At 44.8% G+C, this 23,407-nt stretch overlaps 2 protein-coding genes across 3 annotated transcripts; one reads left to right on the forward strand and one right to left on the reverse strand.

Annotated features, from left to right (window-relative positions):
- Positions 1-694: 694 nt before the first annotated feature.
- LOC121579636 (G-protein coupled receptor 12-like) lies at positions 695-4,935 on the reverse strand. The gene is made up of 2 exons (XM_041894400.2): positions 4,701-4,935; positions 695-4,048 (listed from the first exon to the last, which is right to left on the reverse strand). Exons 1-2 carry the CDS (start codon positions 4,706-4,708, stop codon positions 3,031-3,033), a joined length of 1,026 nt encoding a protein of 341 aa, XP_041750334.2. The 5' UTR covers positions 4,709-4,935; the 3' UTR covers positions 695-3,030.
- A 1,910-nt stretch (positions 4,936-6,845) lies between these two features.
- Positions 6,846-22,682, forward strand: LOC121579634 (NHS-like protein 2). 2 transcript variants are annotated; one of them, XM_041894396.2, is made up of 5 exons: positions 6,846-6,939; positions 8,969-9,102; positions 19,234-21,581; positions 21,771-21,912; positions 22,190-22,682. In XM_041894396.2, the coding sequence occupies exons 3-5, from the start codon at positions 19,358-19,360 to the stop codon at positions 22,410-22,412; spliced, it is 2,589 nt and encodes an 862-aa protein (XP_041750330.2). In that variant the 5' UTR covers positions 6,846-6,939; positions 8,969-9,102; positions 19,234-19,357; the 3' UTR covers positions 22,413-22,682. The 2 variants fall into 2 exon arrangements, with proteins under 2 accessions (XP_041750330.2, XP_041750331.2); XM_041894397.2 differs by lacking the exon at positions 6,846-6,939 and having other exon boundaries at positions 8,720-9,102.
- Positions 22,683-23,407: the final 725 nt, after the last annotated feature.

A 23,407-nucleotide genomic window follows, 5' to 3' on the forward strand; every position in this document is an offset into this window, starting at 1 on the left:
TTTTGTCTTGGATCCTCTTGTGACGGTTTATTGCAAATCACTTGTGTATTCCATTGATATAACTTCCCTATTGTACCGTATCACTAGAACGTGAATAACCAATTTATGCACTAGTTCTGAGAGATGTTATTTTTGCAGGTACAGCATGACCACCACCCACCACGTCAGGCCATCTGGCCATCTGTGACGACAGGAAGAGCATTGGGACAAATGAACTCATAAGATCCACAACATGGGAGGGAACAGCTCATTCTGAGCCCAGGAAGATCACAGTATTTCTTGTCCAGCTTTATAGCCACATCCTAAGGATGGTATTTTAATAAGTACAGGTAAATCCCCACTGGACGTGGTACTGTACAAATACAATTATAAGGACCTTGTGAGTATGAATATCTCATGTTCCGCACAGTTACACCAATTTATAGAGAGCTCTGTGTTGTATGTTTTGGAGGTATAATTCTTTCCAACATTTGTAGAAGGTTCCAGAACCTTCCAGTGAGACAGTGTTTTGGAAATTACTCTCTGTGTCTCTGAGTTCAGTGGAGTTTTTCACACCAGACAGATACAGATAGCTGTTGTTGGATCCTGTTTGTCTTCAAAGGCAGTGGCATCACACACGGCAGCGGTCACTGAGCCTCCATCTGTCCCAGGGTGCATCGAGCCAGGACCCCACTGAGTGACCCAAACAGACAAGTGGTAAACAAACATTTATTGACCCTTTCCACAGACACCTAGTTTGGATATCTCCTTGCTACAGATTTGGTTGATTGCCTTTGTTACAAAAACCTAAACTAAAACCCTGTCTTGGTGACAATATGGTGAAGTGTTTTGAACAGAAGTAATCAATGCAACACAACGAGTGCTCCAGGATCTTGAGAAAGCAAACAACTTTGACAGTAGTGTTGCAATCGTTTGGTGTCATTTATGAACACAATCATTCCTTGAATACATTTCTAAACCAGTTGAACAAGACACATTGAAGTAGTTTTTTTTTTAAGACAACATGAATAATTGATTATTTAAAAAAAGATAGACAAACTACATACATTGTTTTCAATAAATATATAAAAATATAGCTTTATATTAATATGATAAGACCTTATGGACTTCTAAACCCTGTGAGAATACTATATAGCTAAATCAATCAGGCTGACTGTGGTGGATGAGTGACAGTGAATCATTTGAATCGTACACCAGCATTCCATACAGTATTACTACAAGCAAAGCTTTGCAGCACACACAAAATCGTCTTCAATTCAATAGCGATGACACTAGTTGCAGACACTAGTCCCTCCAATGTTGACTGAAATAATAGAATATCAAATTGAGGGTTCCAATTATTGTGGATTGCTTATAGCAGCTCTTTGGCTGAACTACTAGTGTATGGGCAGTAGATGAGCCTACGGGCTCTCCACACACATCTCAAACAACAGACATTGCATTATCATTCAAGTACTGTACACCATACACTATTGAAATCATAGAGTTGCTCATACTGTACCATACAGTCATAAACTGGCAAATGGCTATTCGTTACGTATATTGATCACTTTCTATTGAGAACCAACATATAAATGTCATTCAGTTTATCACTATACACAAGTTATACATTATTGCCAGTGAGACATAGTAAGGCAAAACAATGAAGACATTCTGTAGAAAATTGGTGTTTGCCAACTATTGGAACGAGTGCCATAACAGCAGAACAAAACTGTATTATTGGCATAATTTAGATGCACTGCACCTATTATGTACAACCACCCTACAGACAAACCTCGGTTTGACAAATATTGATTCGTTGTGAAAACATGTGCAATGGCCAATGTTATAAGCAATAAAAAGATATGATGACATCTGTCCCCAATCAGATGTCGATGTGTTAGGTCTACCGAGGGTGTGTTGGCTATGGGCATACAGATATTGCACGTGGACTATTGTACTTATAAGCAGGTAGTGTTGTGTGTGGCGAATGTAAGGAGTTTACCACTTTAAACATTTAGAGTGCCTTGTCACACTGGGAATATGTGATACTGTCTGGGCGCGTTCATTTGGAAAACTTTGGCTGACACTATTTTGCTGTTTTTGTCTTGAATTCAATATGCACACATGTGAGGGTTATTCTCTACTGCTGGTGTATTATTTATGGCAGATTACGCCACATAGCTCGCATAACCAGGCATACGCGTGCGTTATTGAGTGGGCGATAGCTCACGTTTCGCTGTCAATGGTGCTGAAAATGCAGGCGCTGAATTACACAGAGCTGTCCACTCATTCCAGCCTTTCTCCCTCGTAATAAAACGTTAATTAATCACAAAATCAGCTCACTTTCACTTGCCCCAAAGTTTTACAGACTAAGGGGACAGTTTCAACATAGTTTTGAAGGTGCAGAGACGCAGTAAGTCAGTAGCCTACCACGTTTTGGCATCATTCTGATGAACATTCAACAACCTTTGATAAACATTATTCCCAATGAATCGAATCAATACGGTGACATTAGGAGTAGTTAGTTTCCTTACCCCTATTGTACTGACACAGAACAGGTATTTGCCTATTGAGTCAGGGGGCTAGGCTACTCTGAATACTTTATGAGCAACACCGAGTAACTGCACAAGACATGTCCCACTGGAAACACACTGGTTGAATCAACGTTGAACCAACGTGGAATAAAATTGACTTCAGATGAATTGACGTCTGCCCAGTGGGGTACACTTATAAACGCATCTATTATAATAAAAAGGGTGTAATATGAGGCCTTTACTATACAGTGAAGGCTACTACCTCCATATTAAAGGTGCATCAATACTGTGCATGTAGCTCTGGCACAATCCACTTTTAGAGAGATTGAACGGCTATATTTTGAGAAGAGATAGGCATATCCTAATGCTATCATCAGTAAAAGATGCAACAAGATGACAGTTATTCACTACACATGAAATGCAAAACAAAACACTTACAAAGCTTTTCGGCATAGTCAGTAAAATGGTGATGTGCTTGTAACTACTTGTTAGGCTATAACACTAAAAGGTTTGCCTATACATCACTTGGTGTCCTTTGTCTCAGAGAAAAGTTGGAAGATACACATCCACAACAACACGCGAGTCTCATAGATTTCTGAATGTCGGGATTTCTGAAAGCATAAATGATGGGGTTTATCATAGAGTGACAAATGGCCGGGAGAGCGGTGACGTAGGTATAGATAGGGGGGTATCCGATGTCCGCCACCAGAGAGTACATGGCGAAAGGGATCCAGCACAATGCAAAGGTGCCAAGGATAATGGAGAGGGTGGATACCCCTTTAGTGGTGGGGGAGGAGGAGTGGGAGGTATTCATGAACTGCTGCTGCACGGCGATTTGCTGTGCATGCCGAAAAGCAATCTTGCAAATCTGGAGGTATAGTTGCAAAATAAGTGCAAATACAAAAAGAAAAGTCACCGCCAGTGCGGCGGCGTGATTTTTATCAATGGGGGCGCAAATGCTGCAAGTCGTCTCATCCTCAAGGCAGTTCCATCCCATGATCGGTAGCGCGCCCAGAGTGATGCTAGTCACCCAAATGAGCACCAGGGTGACGATGGTAAAAATCGCCGTTCTTTCCGTGTGGTAAGTCAGTGCGTTGTAAAGGGAGAGGTATCTATCCACAGTGATTGCCAGGATATTGAGAATGGAGGCCGAAAAAGCAGTGATGAGCAGTCCAGCTGATAGCAGCGTCACGAATCCCGTATCAAAAATGTAGGTGATGGTGAAATTCACTATCAAACCAAGCCCCGCCAGTAGGTCCGCGAAAGCCAAACTCCCTATCAACACGAACATGGGCGCTTTCAGGGTGGGCGTGTAAATAATTAAGGCAAGGACGATTGCATTTTCGCAGGACATTAGGGTTCCCGTGACACACAGGACTATATCCCAGGGGTTGACGCTTATGGCCACCGGTTCCAGCTCGAACTGGAATGATGGAGGTGGCGTGGAATTCCCTCCTTCTTGAACATCCCAGGTTGAGGAAGAGGTGTTTTTGAATTGGTTACTCATTGCTGCGGCAGAGAGTGAATCATCACTGAGAAAGACAGAGAAGGGGATGGGGCGCGAGATAGAGACAATTTCAGAGTGATCACCGGTGGAAATATACAGTGTAAAGACATTTGCGTTCAAGAGTGTATCTTACATATTTCCAAATAAAACATGTGACTCATTAGACTGCCGCACGCTAAATTGCGAAGTGAATGCATGGCTAAAATGCCACCTTTTACGCATAAAGGATAGGTGCGGATTATCCCCAAATTAGTCCAATCACAACAGTAAAGCTGTGTTGTTAGTGTAGGCTACTTACGATTTCCTCCGTTGACCCTCAACATATAGAGCAAAGAGTTAAATTGAAATGAGAGCCCCTCTGTAGGGAGTATTGACATCACGCATTGGCTGTTTGAGCAGAAATTTAATGAAAGGATAAACATGGAAATGAATGGGTTGTCTTTGATCTAATTTTAGATCTATGTCATTTCGATTAGTAATAGGATGCTCAAACATTAGATATGGGTTGTTCCACACATGTAGACTATTTGTACCCTCTCGCGTGGTTATAAAGGAATTCTAAGGTCAAAAAACAAATCATGACATTTCTGTGAGAAAGTGGTTCTCTAGTCTATAATTTCTCTGTACTCTAAACACGGACATCACATAATATGTAGATATATAAGCTGATCACTAACCAGAGCATCCATGCCTGTCACTATCAGTCAGTCAAGTGATGTTGCGATGGCTTGTTGAGGTCTACCCAGACGCATTCCTTGACAGCTGTTCACGGGGAAGATGGAGACTTGGAGCGCGCAGGTGGAGACTATAACCAGTATCCGCAGGCGCCGATGTATAACTTCACCCCTCTTTTTCTGTTGTTGTCGTTATTGTAATAACAAATATTTTGTTTCTCACAGGAGGACATTAAGACTTGGGTGACACACCGCTAGTGATGTTGGCAATTCGCTGGCATTGACTCTTGCTTGTTTCAATCCTATTGGTCCTGTGGATTATTCTCCAAATGACGTCAAGTGCTCCCTCTCCATTCTTTATTCGATGTGTGATTCAGAGCCCCCCCCCCCTTCATTAGCATACCAGTATGGGTAGACAACTGTTGTAATCCTAGAACCTGTAGGTGGCAGTATATTACTTGAAAGGCCCTGTTTGCCAAAAAAACATCCAGATTTTGCTATGTCTATAATTTAGATAGCTGACAATTCAACTCCATCAGAAACTTCCTTCACCATGGAGTTGAGTTTAGTCAGCTATAATTTACTGAAACCACTGTCAAGCTTTAGCCTCAACATGGAACTGAAATGAAATAGCCGTCAAAATAGTGATTAGTAAGGCAGCTGAAATCTTTCGACCCCAAAAAGTTTGACCCCAACACTGGTGATTACAGAGTAACTCGATAGCTGGTTAAAAAGGACTTAAACTTGTTGACATGCCTGTCAAAAACAAATTGACATTTCCCCTTATGTTGGGAATTGTGATCGAATCAACGCAGTATTAACCACTTTCAATGTAATATACCGAAACAAAACGAACTATGCAAGATTTAGTATGCAGAACTAACTGTGAAAGAGCACATTGAAGTAGGATTCTATTGCATTGACAGGCACGACTCAGGCCCATACTCTACACAGGCAGGTGCGCCATAACCAATCAGAGCTGCAGTAGGCCTATATGCAAATAGCCATTGCCATATACTGTATGGATCTGTGCCATTTACTTTGAACTGGACTGTGTTTAGGCTACAGCGGTCGCAAGTAGATGCGCTTGTCTTGAGATCAAAGTGAGAACTGCATGTTGCCACGTGCACATTTGTTCATATTCTTTGCTAGTTAGTGAGTTATTAGCCCAGTTATAGCTAAGTTCTAGTCAACAGTGGGTGAGTGTTTGTTTCCAACAAGAGCACAAAATGTGTGCATTTCTAGCCATCTTTGAAAAGCAAGTCAAGTAAAGAGCATTTTTTAATGTCTTAAAAGGGAAGTGTTGTATTTTGAGACTGTCTTGAATAAGCTAAGTATACAATAGGCAGAAGGTTGCGTAATTTGTCTGATTCTCTGTAATAATGGTATGGGAATAATAATGAATGTTATTTTGTAAAGGGATTTCTTGCATCAAACACAACATTTCCAGACACCTCCTTGTCTGTAGGACAAGTGGATAAACAGGTTAATGTCAAGCCCTGCATGTTTTTTTCAAAGGTCTCATGGAATGTAGGCCTACATTGAACACCACACATTGACTGCTACTGTAGGCTAAATGATAGAACAGTTATTTCCACGTTAAATTGTTATGGGATGCATATCCTCCATTGTTTTAGATGGTAGGCCACTCTGGTAGGCCACTCTGGTAGGCCTACATTATGACCAAATAGCCACAGTAGCCTACTTGGCCACTGTTAAAACTGTAACTTAAAGCGGGTACAGCCTCAGTGTACACAGTAAACACGCGCCGGAAGTTGCACAGAATTTTCACAACGTTCAAGTTTGCACTCAGCAGACCTGAAATTTGCTCAGTGCCGAGGGAACATTGATAACCAGTAAGTTTTACACCCTCCACATATCCCCATCATCACCGTAAGAAGTACAATCAACTTCAGGAATCCCCAGGAGGGTGTGTGAGCATGATATCCGCATGTAAGGAAGCAAGGTGTGTGGTGTACATTATATGGTTCTCACCCTTCACTGAACCCTTGACCCTGATCACCCCACGCCTCTGGTTTCCTGTCACAACGCCTGGTACACGGCCACTTCCTGTGTTCTAAGGGAGGGGCTCCTTTAGAAGTTACATTTGAGGAACATTGGGTCATATTGGGACATAGGTGACAAGAGTGAGGGTTACATTCAGGCCTAGAGAGACAACTCACCATCTCATTCAGCAGCTTGAGGATGCTGATTGTGAGCTCCTTCCCTGCAGGGAAAAAAGGTATGTGATTTGGTTTCTATAATATAAAGGCTTGTGCTACCAGGTTTACAGGGTTCAATGGATAACATCAGTATGGAATGGTGAATTGATGGCCATTCAATAAACTCTCAGTTTTGAGCTCTATAAGATCAGTTAAGGGTCATGGCATGAAGATGACCTGTAGCAAGTTCAAGTATTTCAAAAGTACAATGATTCCTCTGCTAGTTTTACTTTTCTTAATGTAATGCAGTAAATCAATAAAGATTCAGTGCACTGAAATATAATTTATTAGGCCATATCGGCATGGTATTAAAAAGGAAGAAATTGAATTTTCATGCACCATCTAAGTTTACTCTTGGGAAAGAAGCAAAGCTTGCTTGAATAAACCACAGCCTTTTAATTTGAAGGATTCACATTGACTCTGATCAAGAAACAATTGGCACAGCAAAAGCTGTCTCGGTAAGGTTTGAGTGCATGAATTGTCTGTTGTATTGTAATGTGTCTACTTTTCTTGCAATGATTAGCAAGTCATAAACCCAGTATTCCCACCAAAGTCATGCAGGCCTCACAATGCTGTTTTCATATGTGTATGACAGAGTCTGGCTACCCAGACTCCTTGCTCAAACGTCACACTCCGCAATGAAAAACGAAAGAGCAGCTGAAGAATTTTGTGTGAGTCGTCAGACTAGATAGGCGATGTATGTGTTGAACTGTTAAGTTAGCAGAAAAACCTCCATTCCCATTATGTGCAGAAGATGTTTCCAGCCGTCACAACAATAGTTTTAAAAAAAAGGGTGGACTGTCAATTAGCAGAAGAGATCGGACCCAGTTTATCTTTCTCAGCTCTGTCGTCTTTCACCTTAGTTGTTACTGTCAACACCTGCTACATCATGCATCAGTAATTTAGTTTAATTTGACTGTGTGGCATGACGCTTGTTGATTGTTAAACATAAACATGGTTTATCTTTCTAAAGCATCTGAAGGGATGTTCCTGAGCGAGCAGCCACTCATGACATGATCTTGTGAACACACCCATTGAGATAAAAAAAACATTGAGGTGATTGTAAGTTGATGTTTAAGTGTCTCAAGCGTTCATGCTTTTATTTACATCAAAAGATGATGGAGTTGAACACCTCCATCTGGCAAAGTCAATTTAGCAAAACAGCTGTGAATGACTTGCAAATACAGTACTGTACAGTGCACGGTTGTAAAGTAGAAATGGACATACAGCATCTATACTCCTCAGTGTAAACCATCCATGTCACGGTTTACTATGCCAGAACCCAGAAGCAGACAAGGACAAGGTACGTTGAGAGAAAGGTGAGTGTTTATTTAGTAGATTCCGAGTGAGGCTGAATAATCCAGGGAACAGAGCGGGTGGCGTGGATGGGTTGTTGAGGGTGCAGTGGTTGGTCCGGTACTGGCTCGGCAGCCGCCGACCATCAGGCAGAGGTTGGGTGAAGGTTCCGGGTGAGAGACTGCAGACAGAACAAAAACGGAGGTCAGTACACAGCAAGTAACAAGGTGCAAAACAACAAAACTAACTAAGGGCTCAGAGGCTGACAAGCTGACAAACATACTGTTCATAGCTAACGATCCGGCAGGAACTGGATGTTCGGCCAGAGCCTAAGAAGGGTGATGATCAGGACCAGGTGTGCAGATTGCTGATGGGATGCAGGTGCGGAAAACCAGAGCGCTCCCCGGAGCGTTCCCGAACCCTCGGGAAACTGGAGATTACGAACAGGAAAAACTAGTCACCAGACAGGACCCGACTCAGACAGCCGGGATCGTTACAATCCAAGGCATTCCAGGAATATCAAGTCATGTTCAGTCTGTTATGTCAATTATTGTCATGCTGCAGCTTTCTTGAGTCAACTGAACTATTTTGATGTCCCAGCCTCTTTGAAACTATTCAATACCCTTCTTGTCCCTTAGAGGCAAATGTGCTCCACACACCATCAGAAAACAATGTTGACGTCCGTCCTCTGTTCTCCTCTGTCTGTCTTTCTCTCTCTCCCTCTCTCCCTCTCTCAACATCCGACGAACTCAGAGCAAGCAGCAGCCCACTTCCAATTGTCATGGCAACAGCATGTGAACGCATTGGGCCATAGGAGTAGACTGTAGAGTGGATGTAGGAGTGCGGCATCGGAAGCCACCGCTCTATCTCCTGAAGCAAGCTGCAAGGTAGGAGGGGGACAACACAGGGGTTTGGAGAGGTTTATGGACATGTTTGATCAGGCTCTGTTTCACAGGAAGGTTGAGATGACAGTATTGCCATTGCTGTCCGTTCATTCTGTCATAGATTCATTTTGACTTCATGGATGTAGACATGCAGACAGAGTTGTGTGGTTTATATGAAATGTTTTCATTTTTATTGTTCAAATGAATATGTATTTATTCAAGGAAGTCGAGGGTCTCTATCTATTTACAGTGTGTACACATCTCTCTCTCTATCTCCATCTCACGCTCATCTATCTGGAAAGGTAAAACATGGACATGATTATGTCAGCAAGCCCTCTATTTTAAGCGTTGTTGTTATTGTGTGTGTGTGTGTGTGTTGTGAGAGGTTGTGTGTGCGTGTGCAATGTGCTGCATATTTGGGTGCGTGTATGCATGTGTGACTGTGTGCATCTGCGTGTGCGAACTTGTGTGCATGAACGTGTGCGTACATGTGTGTGTTTATGGGCTTTTGTATGTGTACATGTATGTATGTGTGTATATATACAGTGCCTTCGGAAAGTATTCAGACCCCTTGACTTTTTCCACATTTTGTTAGGTTACAGCCTTATTCTAAAATGTATTACATAGTTTTTTTCCCTCATCAATCTACACACAATAGCCCATAATGACAAAGCAAAAACAGGTTTTTGGAAATTTTAGCAAATGTATAAAGAAAAAAAACTGAAATATAACATTTACATAGGTATTCAGACCCTTTACTCAGTACTTGGTTGAAGCACCTTTGGCAGCGGTTACTGCCTGGAATCTTCTTGGGTATGATGCTACAAACTTGGCACACCTGTATTTGGGGAGTTTCTCCCATTCTTCTCTGCAGATCTTCTCAAGCTCTGTCAGGTTGGATGGGGAGCGTCGCTGCACAGCTATTTTCAGGTCTCTCCAGAGATGTTCGATCGGGTTCAAGTCGAGGCTCTGGCTGGGCCACTCAAGGACAGTCATAGACTTGTCCTGAAGCCACTCCTGCATTGTCTTGGCTTTGTCCTTTTGGAAGGTGAACCTTTGCCCCAGTCTGAGGTCCTGAGCACTCTGGAGCAGGTTTTCATCAAAGATATCTCTGTACTTTGCTCCGTTCATCTTTCCCTCGATGCTGACTAGTCTCCCAGTCCCTGCAGATGAAAAACATCCCCACAGCATGATGCTGCCACCACCATGCTTCACCGTAGGGATGATATTGGCCAGGTGATGAGCGGTGCCTGGTTTCCTCCAGACGTGACGCTGGCATTCAGGCCAAAGAGTTCAATCTTGGTTTCATCAGACCAGATAATCTTGTTTCTCAAGGTCAGAGTCCTTTAGGTGCCTTTTGGCAAACACCAATCCGGCTGTCATGTGCCTTTTACTGAGGGAGTGGCTTCCGTCTGGCCAATCTACCATAAAGGCCTGATTGGTGGAGTGCTGCAGAGATGGTTGTCCTTCTGGAAGGTTCTCCCATCTCCACAGATAAACTCTGGAGCTCTGTCAGAGTGACCATCGGTTTCGTGGTCACCTCCCTGACCAAGACCCTTCTCCCCCGATTGCTCAGTTTGGCCGGGCAGCCAGCTCTAGGAAAAGACTTGGTGGTTCCAAACTTCTTCCATTTAAGAATGATAGAGGCCACTGTGTTCTTGGGGACCTTCAATGCTGCAGAATTTTTTTGTTACCCTTCCCCAGATCTGTGCCTCGACACAATCCTGTGTCGGAGCTCTATGGACAATTCCTTCGACCTCATGGCTTGGATTTTGCTCTGACATGCACTGTCAACTGTGGGACCTTATATAGATAGGTGTGTGCCTGAGGAGTATTTCTGTCTGTATTAAATACCTTTTGTGGGGAAAAACTCATTCTGATTGGCTGGGCCAGGCTCCCCTATGCCCTCCCAGGCCCACCCATGGCTGCACCCCTGCCCAATCATATGACGTCCATAGATTAGGACCCAATTAATGTATATCTATACGTTTACCCATGGAAGAAGCGGTCAGAAAGTAACTTTTTGAACCGGAATGCCAAAACATTTTGCATACACATCCATGTCTTCATCACTGGAAAAGATAAACGGTTGAGATGTATATAATTTAACCCTATCAGTCCCATGACCCCAGCAAACAAAATCTGCTTTTCATTTATCTGCATGTCAGACTAATGGTTGGTTGGACTCATTGGATTAAAAGCTTACAAACTGTGTTTTCAAACTATTTTATTATTTCTAATAAATACACATTTTTGAAAACGTAATTTAGAAAACTTTAATGTCAATAACCTAAAAACATGTAAACTTTAAATTCATATTTGCATATATTTTATCTTAGACCCCATTTCACATCATATGTGACTCGTTTCAGGAAACTAGGCATATGTCGCGTGTCACTACTTCACAGGAGAGCCATTTGAACGTAAACTTTTTATTTTGATCAAAATGCGTTTTTTGGCTGAAATGCCTTCTGGAACATGTGAAATTTAATGTGCCTTAATAACAAACTTGTATGCCATTGGTAAATACAAATACAATTGTTAAATTATGAGCCTAGTTGGTTTAGCCACAGAAAAAGACAGCAACCTTCCCACTAGCCATGATTGGCTGAGATAATGAGTGGGCTGGACATGCCAAGAGATGAGTTCAGATTGGTCTGCCATGTAGCACACTTCTGTCTATTTGAGCTGGTCAGTATGTGTAGGTAATCCTGTCTAATGCTGCTTTATAAAATATATATTTCATAGTAGAACTGCATAAGTGTTGCTCTCCACTTTCTGGAGGACCGAGTTTTGAAATCAGTGGAAATAGAGTATGATACCTAAGGAGATGGAGAAAACACCTGTCTCCGGATTACATCTTCAAACTAAGGGCAACCATGGCATCCGTGACAGAGAGGGAGAAGCATCCATCCATGTATACGGGTAAGATAGTCTAGTTAGCTACATTTTCAGATATTACACGTTTCTAATTTAGTCAGAAAGTCGTTTTCATTTCAAGTTAAAGTGTACTGTTAGCTAGCTAACGTTAGCTGGCTGGCTCGCTAGCTAACATTATGTGTATGATCTGTGTAGTAATATTATTCGTATCTCAGAGTCATTTGCTTTGCTAGTTATAGCCTAATGTTAGCTAGCTAACATTGAACCTGGTTGGTTAGCTACCTGCAGAGTCATGCATGATAGTAACGTCATGAGTTGGGATTATGGATCATTGTTTAGCTAGCTAGCTAGTTAGCTACCTATATGTAACCATTTCAATAGAATGTTAATGATGTCACTGCTACAACTGTTGGTAGATGTAGCTGGTAAATCTGCACTGGCTTTCTACTCCGATTTCAGAGCACTCTCGTCTGAGTGTGCCAGAGCGCAGAATAACTGACACATTTACGAACACTCAACACCTGTTGAATATGGCCGGTGTCAGGAAACGTTGTCAGAAAAGCGTTAATTGTTGCCAGCAGCACAGTTGCAGTCACTAACTCTGGATAACATAAAAACAGCCTAACCAACTCTGCTAGGGCGAGTAAAATGGTCAGAGTCAGCTGTTCATTTGTGTCTGGAAGTAGCTAGCAAGCTAGCCAATGTTAGTCAGTTAGCTTGGGTGCTTGACTGCTGTTGTTAGGACAGAACGCTCAGATCAACCCTTAAAGAGATGGGTGGGGCTAAAGCTTAAGAGGGTGTGAACGATACTGAATGGGTGTAGACAAAGAAGAGCTCTCCAGTACATTTACATTACATTTACGTCATTTAGCAGACGCTCTTATCCAGAGCGACTTACAAATTGGTGCATTCACCCTATAGCCAGTGGGATAACCACTTTACAATTTTTTATTTTATTTTTTAGGGGGGGGGGGATGTAGAAGGATTACTTTATCCTATCCCAGGTATTCCTTAAAGAGGTGGGGTTTCAGATGTCTCCGGAAGGTGGTGAGTGACTCCGCTGTCCTGGCGTCGTGAGGGAGCTTGTTCCACCATTGGGGTGCCAGAGCAGCGAACAGTTTTGACTCGGCTGAGCGGGAACTATGCTTCCGCAGAGGAAGGGGAGCCAGCAGGCCAGAGGTGGATGAACGCAATGCCCTCGTTTGGGTGTAGGGACTGATCAGAGCCTGAAGGTACGGAGGTGCCGTTCCCCTCACAGCTCCATAGGCAAGCACCATGGACTTGTAACAGATGCGAGCTTCAACTGGAAGCCATTGGAGTGTGCGGAGGAGCGGGGTGACGTGAGAGAACTTGGGAAGGTTGAACACCAGACGGGCTGCGGCATTCTGGATGAGTTGTAGGGGTTTAATGGCACAGGTAGGGAGCCCAGCCAACAGCGAGTTGCAGTAATCCAGACGGGAGATGACAAGTGCCTGGATTAGGACCTGTGCCGCTTCCTGTGTAAGGCAGGGTCGTACTCTCCGAATGTTGTAGAGCATGAACCTGCAGGATCGGGTCACCGCCTTGATGTTAGCGGAGAACGACAGGGGTGTTGTCCAGGGTCACGCCAAGGCTCTTCGCACTCTGGGAGGAGGACACAACGGAGTTGTCAACCGTGATGGCGAGATCATGGAACGGGCAGTCCTTCCCCGGGAGGAAGAGCAGCTCCGTCTTGCCAAGGTTCAGCTTGAGGTGGTGATCCGTCATCCATACTGATATGTCTGCCAGACATGCAGAGATACGATTCGCCACCTGGTTATCAGAAGGGGGAAAGGAGAAGATTAGTTGTGTATCGTCAGCGTAGCAATGATAGGAGAGGCCATGTGAGGATATGACAGAGCCAAGTGACTTGGTGTATAGCGAGAACAGGAGAGGGCCTAGAACTGAGCCCTGGGGGACACCAGTGGTGAGAGCACGTGGTGTGGAGACAGCTTCTCGCCACGCCACTTGGTAGGAGCGACCGGTCAGGTAGGACGCAATCCAAGAGTGAGCCGCGCCGGAGATGCCCAGCTCAGAGAGGGTGGAGAGGAGGATCTGATGGTTCACAGTATCAAAGGCAGCAGACAGGTCTAGAAGGACAAGAGCAGAGGAGAGAGAGTTAGCTTTAGCAGTGCGGAGAGCCTCCGTGACACAGAGAAGAGCAGTCTCAGTTGAATGACCAGTCCTGAAACCTGACTGGTTTGGATCAAGAAGGTCATTCTGAGAGAGATAGCAAGAGAGTTGGCTAAAGACGGCACGCTCAATAGTTTTGGAAAGAAAAGAAAGAAGGGATACTGGTCTGTAGTTGTTGACATCAGAGGGATCAAGTGTTGGTTTTTTGAGAAGGGGGTGCAACTCTCGCTCTCTTGAAGACGGAAGGGACATAGCCAGCGGTCAAGGATGAGTTGATCAGCGAGGTGAGGTAGGGGAGAAGGTCACCGGAGATGGTCTGGAGAAGAGAGGAGGGGATGGGGTCAAGCGGGCAGGTTGTTGGGCGGCCTGTAGTCACAAGTCGCAAGATTTTATCTGGAGAGAGAGGGGAGAAAGAAGTCAAAGCATAGGGTAGGGCAGTGTGAGCAGGACCAGCAGTGTCATTAGACTTAACAAACGAGGATCGGATGTCGTCAACCTTCTTTTCAAAGTGGTTGACGAAGTCATCCACAGAGAGGGAGGAGGGGGGGAGGAGGATTCAGCAGGGAGGAGAATGTGGCAAAGAGCTTCCTAGGGTTAGAGGCAGATGCTTGGAATTTAGAGTGGTAGAAAGTGGCCTTAGCAGCAGAAACAGATGAAGAAAATGTAGAGAGGAGGGAGTGAAAAGATGCCAGGTCCGCAGGGAGTCTAGTTTTCTTCCATTTCCGCTCAGCTGCCCGGAGCTCTGTTCTGTGAGCTCGCAATGAGTCATCAAGCCACGGAGCTGGAGGGGAGGACCGAGCCGGCCGGGAGGATAGGGGACACAGAGAGTCAAAGGATGCAGAAAGGGAGGAGAGGAGGGTTGAGGAGGCAGAATCAGGAGATTGGAGGGAGAAGGATTGAGCAGAGGGAAGAGATGATAGGATGGAAGAGGAGAGAGTAGTGGGAGAGAGAGAGCGAAGGTTGCGGCGGCGCATTACCATCTGTGTAGGGGCAGAGTGAGTAGTGTTGGAGGAGAGCGAGAGAGAAAAGGATACAAAGTAGTGGTCGGAGACATGGAGGGGAGTTGCAGTGAGATTAGTAGAAGAGCAGCATCTAGTAAAGATGAGGTCAAGCGTATTGCCTGCCTTGTGAGTAGGGGGGACGGTGAGAGGGTGAGGTCAAAAGAGGAGAGGAGTGGAAAGATGGAGGCAGAGAGAAATGAGTCAAATGTAGACGTAGGGAGGTTGAAATCCCCCAAAACTGTGAGGGGTGAGCCATCCTCAGGAAAGGAACTTATCAAGGCGTCAAGCTCATTGATGAACTCTCCAAGGGAACCTGGAGGGCGATAGATGACAAGGATATTAAGCTTAAATGGGCTAGTGACTGTGACAGCATGGAATTCAAATGAGGAGATAGACAGATGGGTTAGGGGAAAAATTGAGAATGTCCACTTGGGAGAGATGAGGATTCCTGTGCCACCACCCCTCTGACCAGATGCTCTCGGGGGTATGCGAGAACACATGGTCAGACGAGGAGAGAGCAGTAGGAGTAGCAGTGTTTTCAGTGGTAATCCATGTTTCCGTCAGCGCCAGGAAGTCGAGGGACTGGAGGGTAGCATAGGCTGGGATGAAGTCAGCCTTGTTGGCAGCAGAACGGCAGTTCCAGAGGCTGCCTGAGACCTGGAACTCCAGGTGTGTGGTGCGTGCAGGGACCACCAGGTTAGAGAGGCAGCAGCCACGCGGTGTGAGGCGTTTGTGTAGCCTGTAGCGGAGAGGAGAGAACAGGGATAGGCAGAGGCATAGTTGACAGGCTGTAGCAAATGGCTACAATAATGCAGAGGAGATCGGAATGAAATGAACTAAACATCTGGGAAAGGAGAGAGCGAGGCCTCCCTCACCACAACTCCCAAATATAACTCTCCCAACTTCCACCTCAGAAACTATAATTGTTTCACTGAAACACCCGAATAAAACTCTCCCAACTTTCACTTTAGAAATTAGAATTGTTGTAAACTACAACGGTTCAATGTTTCAAGGAATAGACTCAACTTACTTTATTCAGCTAGCTAACTATGACGCCATAGCTAACTAGCATGCTAGCATCCAATAACACACGGTTTAGCACCAATACTTGGTTACAACAAACTACCAATAGTGTGTTAACACGCTAAACAGATAATTCGTGTCCGTGTCTAGTTCCTTTCATAACGCAGCAATAATTAAACGTTGGCTAGCTAGCACAAAGATAATGTATTTAGCTGCTACAGTACTGCTAGCGTTGGCTAGCTAGCAATGGCTGCTGTGTTGACTTTGTTTGAGAAACGGCGTCGCTGCGAACGAATGTAGCTGGCTAAAATTATATTGTATTTAGTTGCTATAGTACTGCCAGCTGGTAGCGTTGGCTAGCTAGCAATGGCTGCGGTGATGACTTTGTTTGAAAAACGGCATCGCTGCGAACGAATGTAGCTGGCTAAAAGGATATTGTATTTAGTTGCTACAGTACTGCTAGCTGCTAGCTGGTAGTGTTGGCTAGCTAGCAATGGCTGCGGTGTTGACTTTGTTTGAAAAACGGCGTCGCTGCGAACGAATATAGCTGGCTAGCTAACCTCGATAGTTATTCTATACTACACCTTTATCTTTGATACAAATACAACTATGTAGCTAGCCAACATTACACTAATCAAATCATTCCATTGTAATGTAATGTGTCATATTACCTGCGGAGCGAAGTACAGCATGACTACTCACCTCGCCTGCCGGACCGTACAGTAGGTGTACCAAAACATTCAAAGGCCATTTTCTCAAAAGTGAGGTTACAAGTTTATCAACTTTCAAAGCAGAATTACTTTCCCATTGTTCCTCAACTGTAGTGTATGATATACCATTTTCTAGCTCTGAGTCTCTTCAATTTCAAGTTTTGCTACATAAGACCGAATCGAGCAGGTCAGTCACATATGAGGTTTTTGTGTTGAGGCAGCCATCGGTTGAGACACAACATCCTCTTGAAAACAGTGTGGCTGTCATTTCAATCATAGATATAGAATTCATAGAATGGACCTATCCCTTCAGACCACTGCAATTTAGCTGGTACACCATTCAAATTCAAATTAAAATGTTAACTTCTAATTACTACCACAAAGATGACCACCGGTCCAACCACCGTCGATGTCACGCCCTGGCTCTGGGGACTCTTAAATGTTGAGCCAGGGTGTGGATTTGCTATGTTTAGTTTTTCTATGTTTTTGTTCTAGATCGTTTGATCTATGTTGGCCAGGGTGGTTCCCAATCAGAGGCAGCTGTAGCTCGTTGTCTCTGATTGGGGACCATACTTAGGCAGCCTGTTTTGCACTAGTCTTGGTGGGATCTTGTTCCGTAAAGGTTTGTTGTGTGATAACCTCAGGACTTCACGTATCGTTTGGGTTGTTGTTTTGGTTTTGTCGTGAGTTAAGTACGATCAATAAAGATGTACGCTTATCACGCTGCGCCTTGGTCCATGTCTTCAGTCAACGATCGTGACAGTTGAATGTCAATTTAAATGGTAATGTCTATTCTATGATCTATATTTCTATGATTTCAATAGGTTTCATATGGAGGATTGACAGTATAATTTAAAACAACAAATATTCCCATTCAAGTCAACATTCTCTGATGTGTGGACCTTCAACCATCTTTGTGGTACCATTTGAAAGTTACAATTTCAATTGTATTCCCATTTTAGTACATTTATCAGCCAAAACATGACACCCATCCTGTGTTCAAGAGCAATGTTGTGTCTCAACCGATGGCAGGCACATCAAAAATACCTCACATAATGTAAAGTATGGTCTAAGCTACAACATATGTGAATATGAAAAAAAATCTGAGTTTACATGTTTTTAGATAATTGACATTAAAGACAAAAAACGAAATAGTTTGGCAACCCTGTTTGTAAGCTTTTAAATGATATCTATCTCAACCGTTAATCTTTTCCAGTGATGAAGACATGGATGTCTCATGGTATGGTAGGGTATGCAAAATGGGTCAACTTTCAGCACCTTTATCTCCTGAATGTTTTGGCATTCAGGTCCAAAAAGTCACTTTCTGAGCACTTCTACAATGTAAATGTAAAATGGGCAAATATGTATGGAAGGTTTCGTTCAAATCAAAAGGGGTGCTGTCAAAAAGTGATTCAATTCAACTGACCCATGCAAAAATGAGCTCTTGAATACATCATAACCCACATACCATTTCCAAGAAAGAAAGTGTTAATCTAGTTTTTCCTAAACAGTATATTGTTCAGAGAAAAGCAGGTGATGAAAAGGGAATGAAAGAAGAAAAGTTTAGTCCAGCAATGAAAGCGGGGGGATTCCATAAGCAGCTGTACACACCAGTCGTTACCCTACTAATTGTCCCAAAAGCAGGGGCCCTCTCCAACAATAACAGAGGATCATTTCCCCATGAAACAGCATTGACCATCTTCATTGGCTAACTTCATCCACACTCTCTCTGACTGCGCTGAGACTTGTTATCAAGTATTCCATTGTTGGATGTGTAGATCTCAAAGCAACACTCATCATACTAGCCTTGAAACTATTACTACAATGCGCTTACCATCTCTTTATTCCTGTTCAATATATAACTGGGTGGTCTTCTTAATAGATTTCGTCAATCTACCGCAATCAAAATGTAAATTTTTTAACACACTCTTTCCCTTTTATCAATGGCCATGTTTTTTTTTCTTCTCATGATCACTGGAATAGCTTTTGCATAGCTTGTTCATCCAATGCGGTGTAAATGGTGAGAAACCAGACATCACGCAGTATAGATCTCATCTGGGAGTGTTTTTGTGCTCTGACTATGGATGAACAGGTAGCAGTTGCCATGGCAAACACCCACTCTTTCTTTATCAAGCACAGACATATTTTCTGACGTGCTTCCTTCTCTCTAGCCACAGCTCTCTCTCGCCCCTCTCCCACTATCTCTTTATATACAGTATCTTTGTACTCAAAGGACTATGGCTTAATTCAAAAGGGAAATGAACAAAAGGCAGAATAGCATATATTGGTTTTATTTCTGAAACCAAGATGAACACCCCACTATGCTCGCACTCACACAACTTATTTCTTCTCTCTTCTCATCCCCTTAGGTCACATCCAGCTGAATGAATAGTGAAACCCTGTTCTCTAAAGAGGAGCCATCTCACCAAGGATCCATCTCTGCTCAGCCAATCAGCCTGTGATCTGCCTACTCTCAGGCCTGTCTCTAATGCCATGGAGCACAGGGCCCTGATGTGTACCAGTCAGCCCTGGAATGGGCCCAAAGGCTCCACCTTCACCCCCAACTGGGACGCCCCATTATGCCAACCAAACATGATGTCCCCTTGCCCTGACGTGGTAAAGTCCCCATGCCAACATGCTGCCAACATATGCCACCTTTCAGAGGCCTCTGTGAACTCCCAGTCCCAGCAGATTGGCCCCCACGCCTCAACATCCTCTGGGTTCTCTGCCACTGCCAACACTGAAAGGGAGTGTAATATAGCCAACCCCATTCAAAATGAGGAGACGGTCCTGCCAGCATACAACCCTGGGTTTCACGGACGCTCCTTCTCCGCAGCCACTGCCTCAAACCCAATCCCTCCCAGACGCAGATGTGATAGCTATGTCCACCTATGCCCTGACAACAGCTCAGAGGACACTAGCAGAGGCGACGCCATCCGGTTGAGCCCAGACGTCTCCCCTGATCACGGTGGTCCGCGGTCGCGGTCCCGCAGCATCATCCTAAGGAAGACAAAGAGGAGGCCGGCGCCGCCAACCCGTAGCGTGTCCCTCAGGAGAGAATCTGCCTCCAAGCTCAGAGACAACAGGACTAAGAGCCTTTACATCGACAGGGACCCTGCCCCCCATGACTCCTTCCTGCCTGACCTCATCCTCATCTCCACACCGAGGACAGAGGATGAGCTGGGCCTGGAGCAGTCCCCTGCTCAGCCTGTACAGGCTCTGGTTGGGCCACCAGTAAACAACAATGGGCAACTACGTGAAGTAAGATCTATTGAGCCCTGCTGTCCCATGTCAAGCTCAGGTCCTGCTATGGGTATTACTGTAAGTGAGTGCAAAAAAGCCCCCAGCAGATCAGAATCGGTCAGACCTCCTCCCCCCTTGCAATGCCCACAGTCTCTAACTTGTAAGCAGTCCCCCTTCCAACAACCTGCCCCAGTCTCCCCCTCCAGTGGCCAGTCCAGCTCTCATTGTGAGACTCCTCCCCCTCCTATCCTCATGTCTGCCATCATGGGACCCTCCCCCTTGGGCTGCAGGATGCGCCCCAAGTCCTCCACCTCGCCCACCCACCCCAGAGCCAGGACCAGCAGGCTGCGGCTGTCCCTGGAGTTGCCAGGGGTCGTTCCACTCCCAGACCCAGCGGCGGTCAAACCCAAAGCCACCCGGCGCCACTCAGAGTCCTCTGGGTCGTCTGGCACTACCAGACCCAGACAGAGGCTGAGCTCCAGCATGATGGTGATGCCGGTGGTGACCCAGGAGGAGCTCAGCAATGTGCGTTTGCGTTCTGTCAGCAGCTCCGACTCTGACAAAGGCCTGGAGGGCTCACCTGAAGTCATCAGGGAGGAGGAGCAGGAACAGGAACAGGAGCTGGAGAGCTGCCCACTGGTCCACCACAGTCCTAAAGCTAAACCACCTGTTGCTGCTAAGCCACCTGCACACAAATGGCTACCGATACATTTGGGAAAGGCCTCCTCCGTCTCTACTCATTTCTCAGAGACCCTTCCAGCCTCACCAAGAGAAAGCCAGGGGGACATGTATATGGTGGAAAGGAGACCCAAGCCTAAAAGAACGCACCAGCCTCCTCATGTTGCCAGTGATAGTGTTATGGTTCAGAGGCAGCCAGCTGTAGACAGGCAACAGTATGATGTGATTGACCCACACCCACCACCCGCCTCCTGCCATTTAGAGACCAGGGACGTGAGAAGGACCTCTCCCACCAGGACCACATTTCTCCTAGCTGAACTGGATAGGAAGAAGAAGTTGGTTCCCCCTCCAGTCGCAAAGAAACCGGATGTCCTCTTCATGCCCTCCATCAGCTCACTGGGACAGGAGAGTAATAGGAGCCATGTCTGGTCTGGGCCCAGTGGTGCTTATCAGTCTCCTGCCAGTGCTTACCAGTCTCCTGCCAGTGCTTACCAGTCTCCTGCCACTGCATACCAGTCTCCTGCCACTGCATACCAGTCTCCTGCCACTGCATACCAGTCTCCTGCCAGTGCATACCAGTCTCCTGCCAGTGATTACCAGTCTCCTGCCAGTGATTACCAGGCTCCTGCCAGTGATTACCAGGCTCCTGCCAGTGATTACCAGGCTCCTGCCATTGCATACCACTCTCCTGCCAGTGCTTACCAGTCTCCTGCCACTGCATACCAGTCTCCTGCCAGTGCATACAGAGACAAAGACTCTACTGGACAAGATCTCAACCGTTACAGTATAAGAGATGGTATACTTTAATAGTTTTGAACTCCGCATGCTATTTGTAACCATCATCTGTAACCATCTTTATAGTATGTTGTTAATATTGAATCAATATGTACAAATTATATGTAGATGGCATGAGTTAGTTCTTAAACAAAGAGTTAGCTCTTGAATGAGGTAATGGAAATGATACTGTGTTATATTTTTCCAACAGGATTCTTCGTAGATGAGAACTGTGAGGAGAGGAGGGCAATGCCCCAGATGAGAACACTGTGCCTCAGGGAGCAGGAGGAGGAAGAGTTTGATCACAACTCCTCACAGCCAACTACTGAGGACCTATTCACCATCATACACAGGTAATGGGACTTATTTTTCCCCAAAATAGAATTGTGACAGACACACAAAACAAACTACCCATGTTATGTAAGTAAAAGAGATACAGAGATGGGCTCTGTTCACATTCATGCGTACTAAATTAGTTACATAATTCCATCCAACAAATAACAAACATTACAACACTTTACAAAGAAATATGTTGTCAGAATTATTTTCATCTTACGGTTGTTTTTCAAAAAAAAAGATCTTCATCACAAGTGTGTTAAAATGGCCGACTTTCGGCCTCCCTTTTTTAAGGTCCAAGAAGAAACTACTGGGTCGCAAAGAAACAGCTGACAGCAGGCAGGGTTACGGATCCCCAATTAAAGGCACCCAGGGGGTTGTCCAGAAGACAAGCTCCAAAAATGACAACTTCATGGCTTTTCTGCAGAGGCGGAGGAGCAATAAACACGGCTCTGGGGAGAGACTGTCAGCCGCTGAACTGCTGAAGAGTACCAAACCATTGGTCGGTCAACCGTAGAGCATCAAACAACTCCAATGTTTATGTGTCTCACAGTGTTGCAAACACTTTTCACTCAATATGGGGCATGAGAGTATTGTGGACAATCAGGGACAAGGGGAGGGGCTATTGTTAATATTGCTTTACGTGCTACACTGACAACTTGTTTCTGTGATGGCAATACAGCGTATAGAGGTCATTTCTAACTCTAAATATGACAACATGTTGGCCAGCTGTGTATTGCTTACAGTGAGGGAAAAAAGTATTTGATCCCCTACTGATTTTGTACGTTTACCCACTGACAAAGACATTTTCAGTCTATAATTTTTAATGGTAGGTTTATTTGAACAGTGAGAGACAGAATAACAACAACAAAATCCAGAAAAGCGCATGTCAAATATGTTATAAATTGATTTGCATTTTAATGAGGGAAATAAGAATTTGACCCCTTCTCAATCAGAAAGATTTCTGGCTCCCAGGTGTCTTTTATACAGGTAATGAGCTGAGATTAGGAGCACACTCTTAAAGGGAGTGCTCCTAATCTCAGCTTGTTACCTGTATAAAAGACACCTGTCCACAGAAGCAATCAATCAATCAGATTCCAAACTCTCCACCATGGCCAAGACCAAAGAGCTCTCCAAGGATGTCAGGGACAAGATTGTAGACCTACACAAGGCTGGAATGGGCTACAAGACCATCGCCAAGCAGCTTGGTGAGTAGGTGACAACAGTTGGTGCGATTATTCGCAAATGGAAGAAACACAAAAGACCTGTCAATCTCCCTCGGCCTGGGGCTCCATCCAAGATCTCACCTCGTGGAGTTGCAATGATCATGAAAACGGTGAGGAATCAGCCCAGAACTACACGGGAGGATCTAGTCAATGATCTCAAGGCAGCTGGACCATAGTCACCAAGAAAACAATTGGTAACACAATACGCCGTGAAGGACTGGAATCCTGCAGCGCCCGCAAGGTCCCCCTGCTCAAGAAAGCACATATACAGGGCCATCTGAAGTTT

The sequence above is a fragment of the Coregonus clupeaformis genome, chromosome 13 (assembly GCF_020615455.1).
Source record: "Coregonus clupeaformis isolate EN_2021a chromosome 13, ASM2061545v1, whole genome shotgun sequence".
Taxonomy (NCBI): Eukaryota; Metazoa; Chordata; class Actinopteri; order Salmoniformes; family Salmonidae; genus Coregonus; species Coregonus clupeaformis.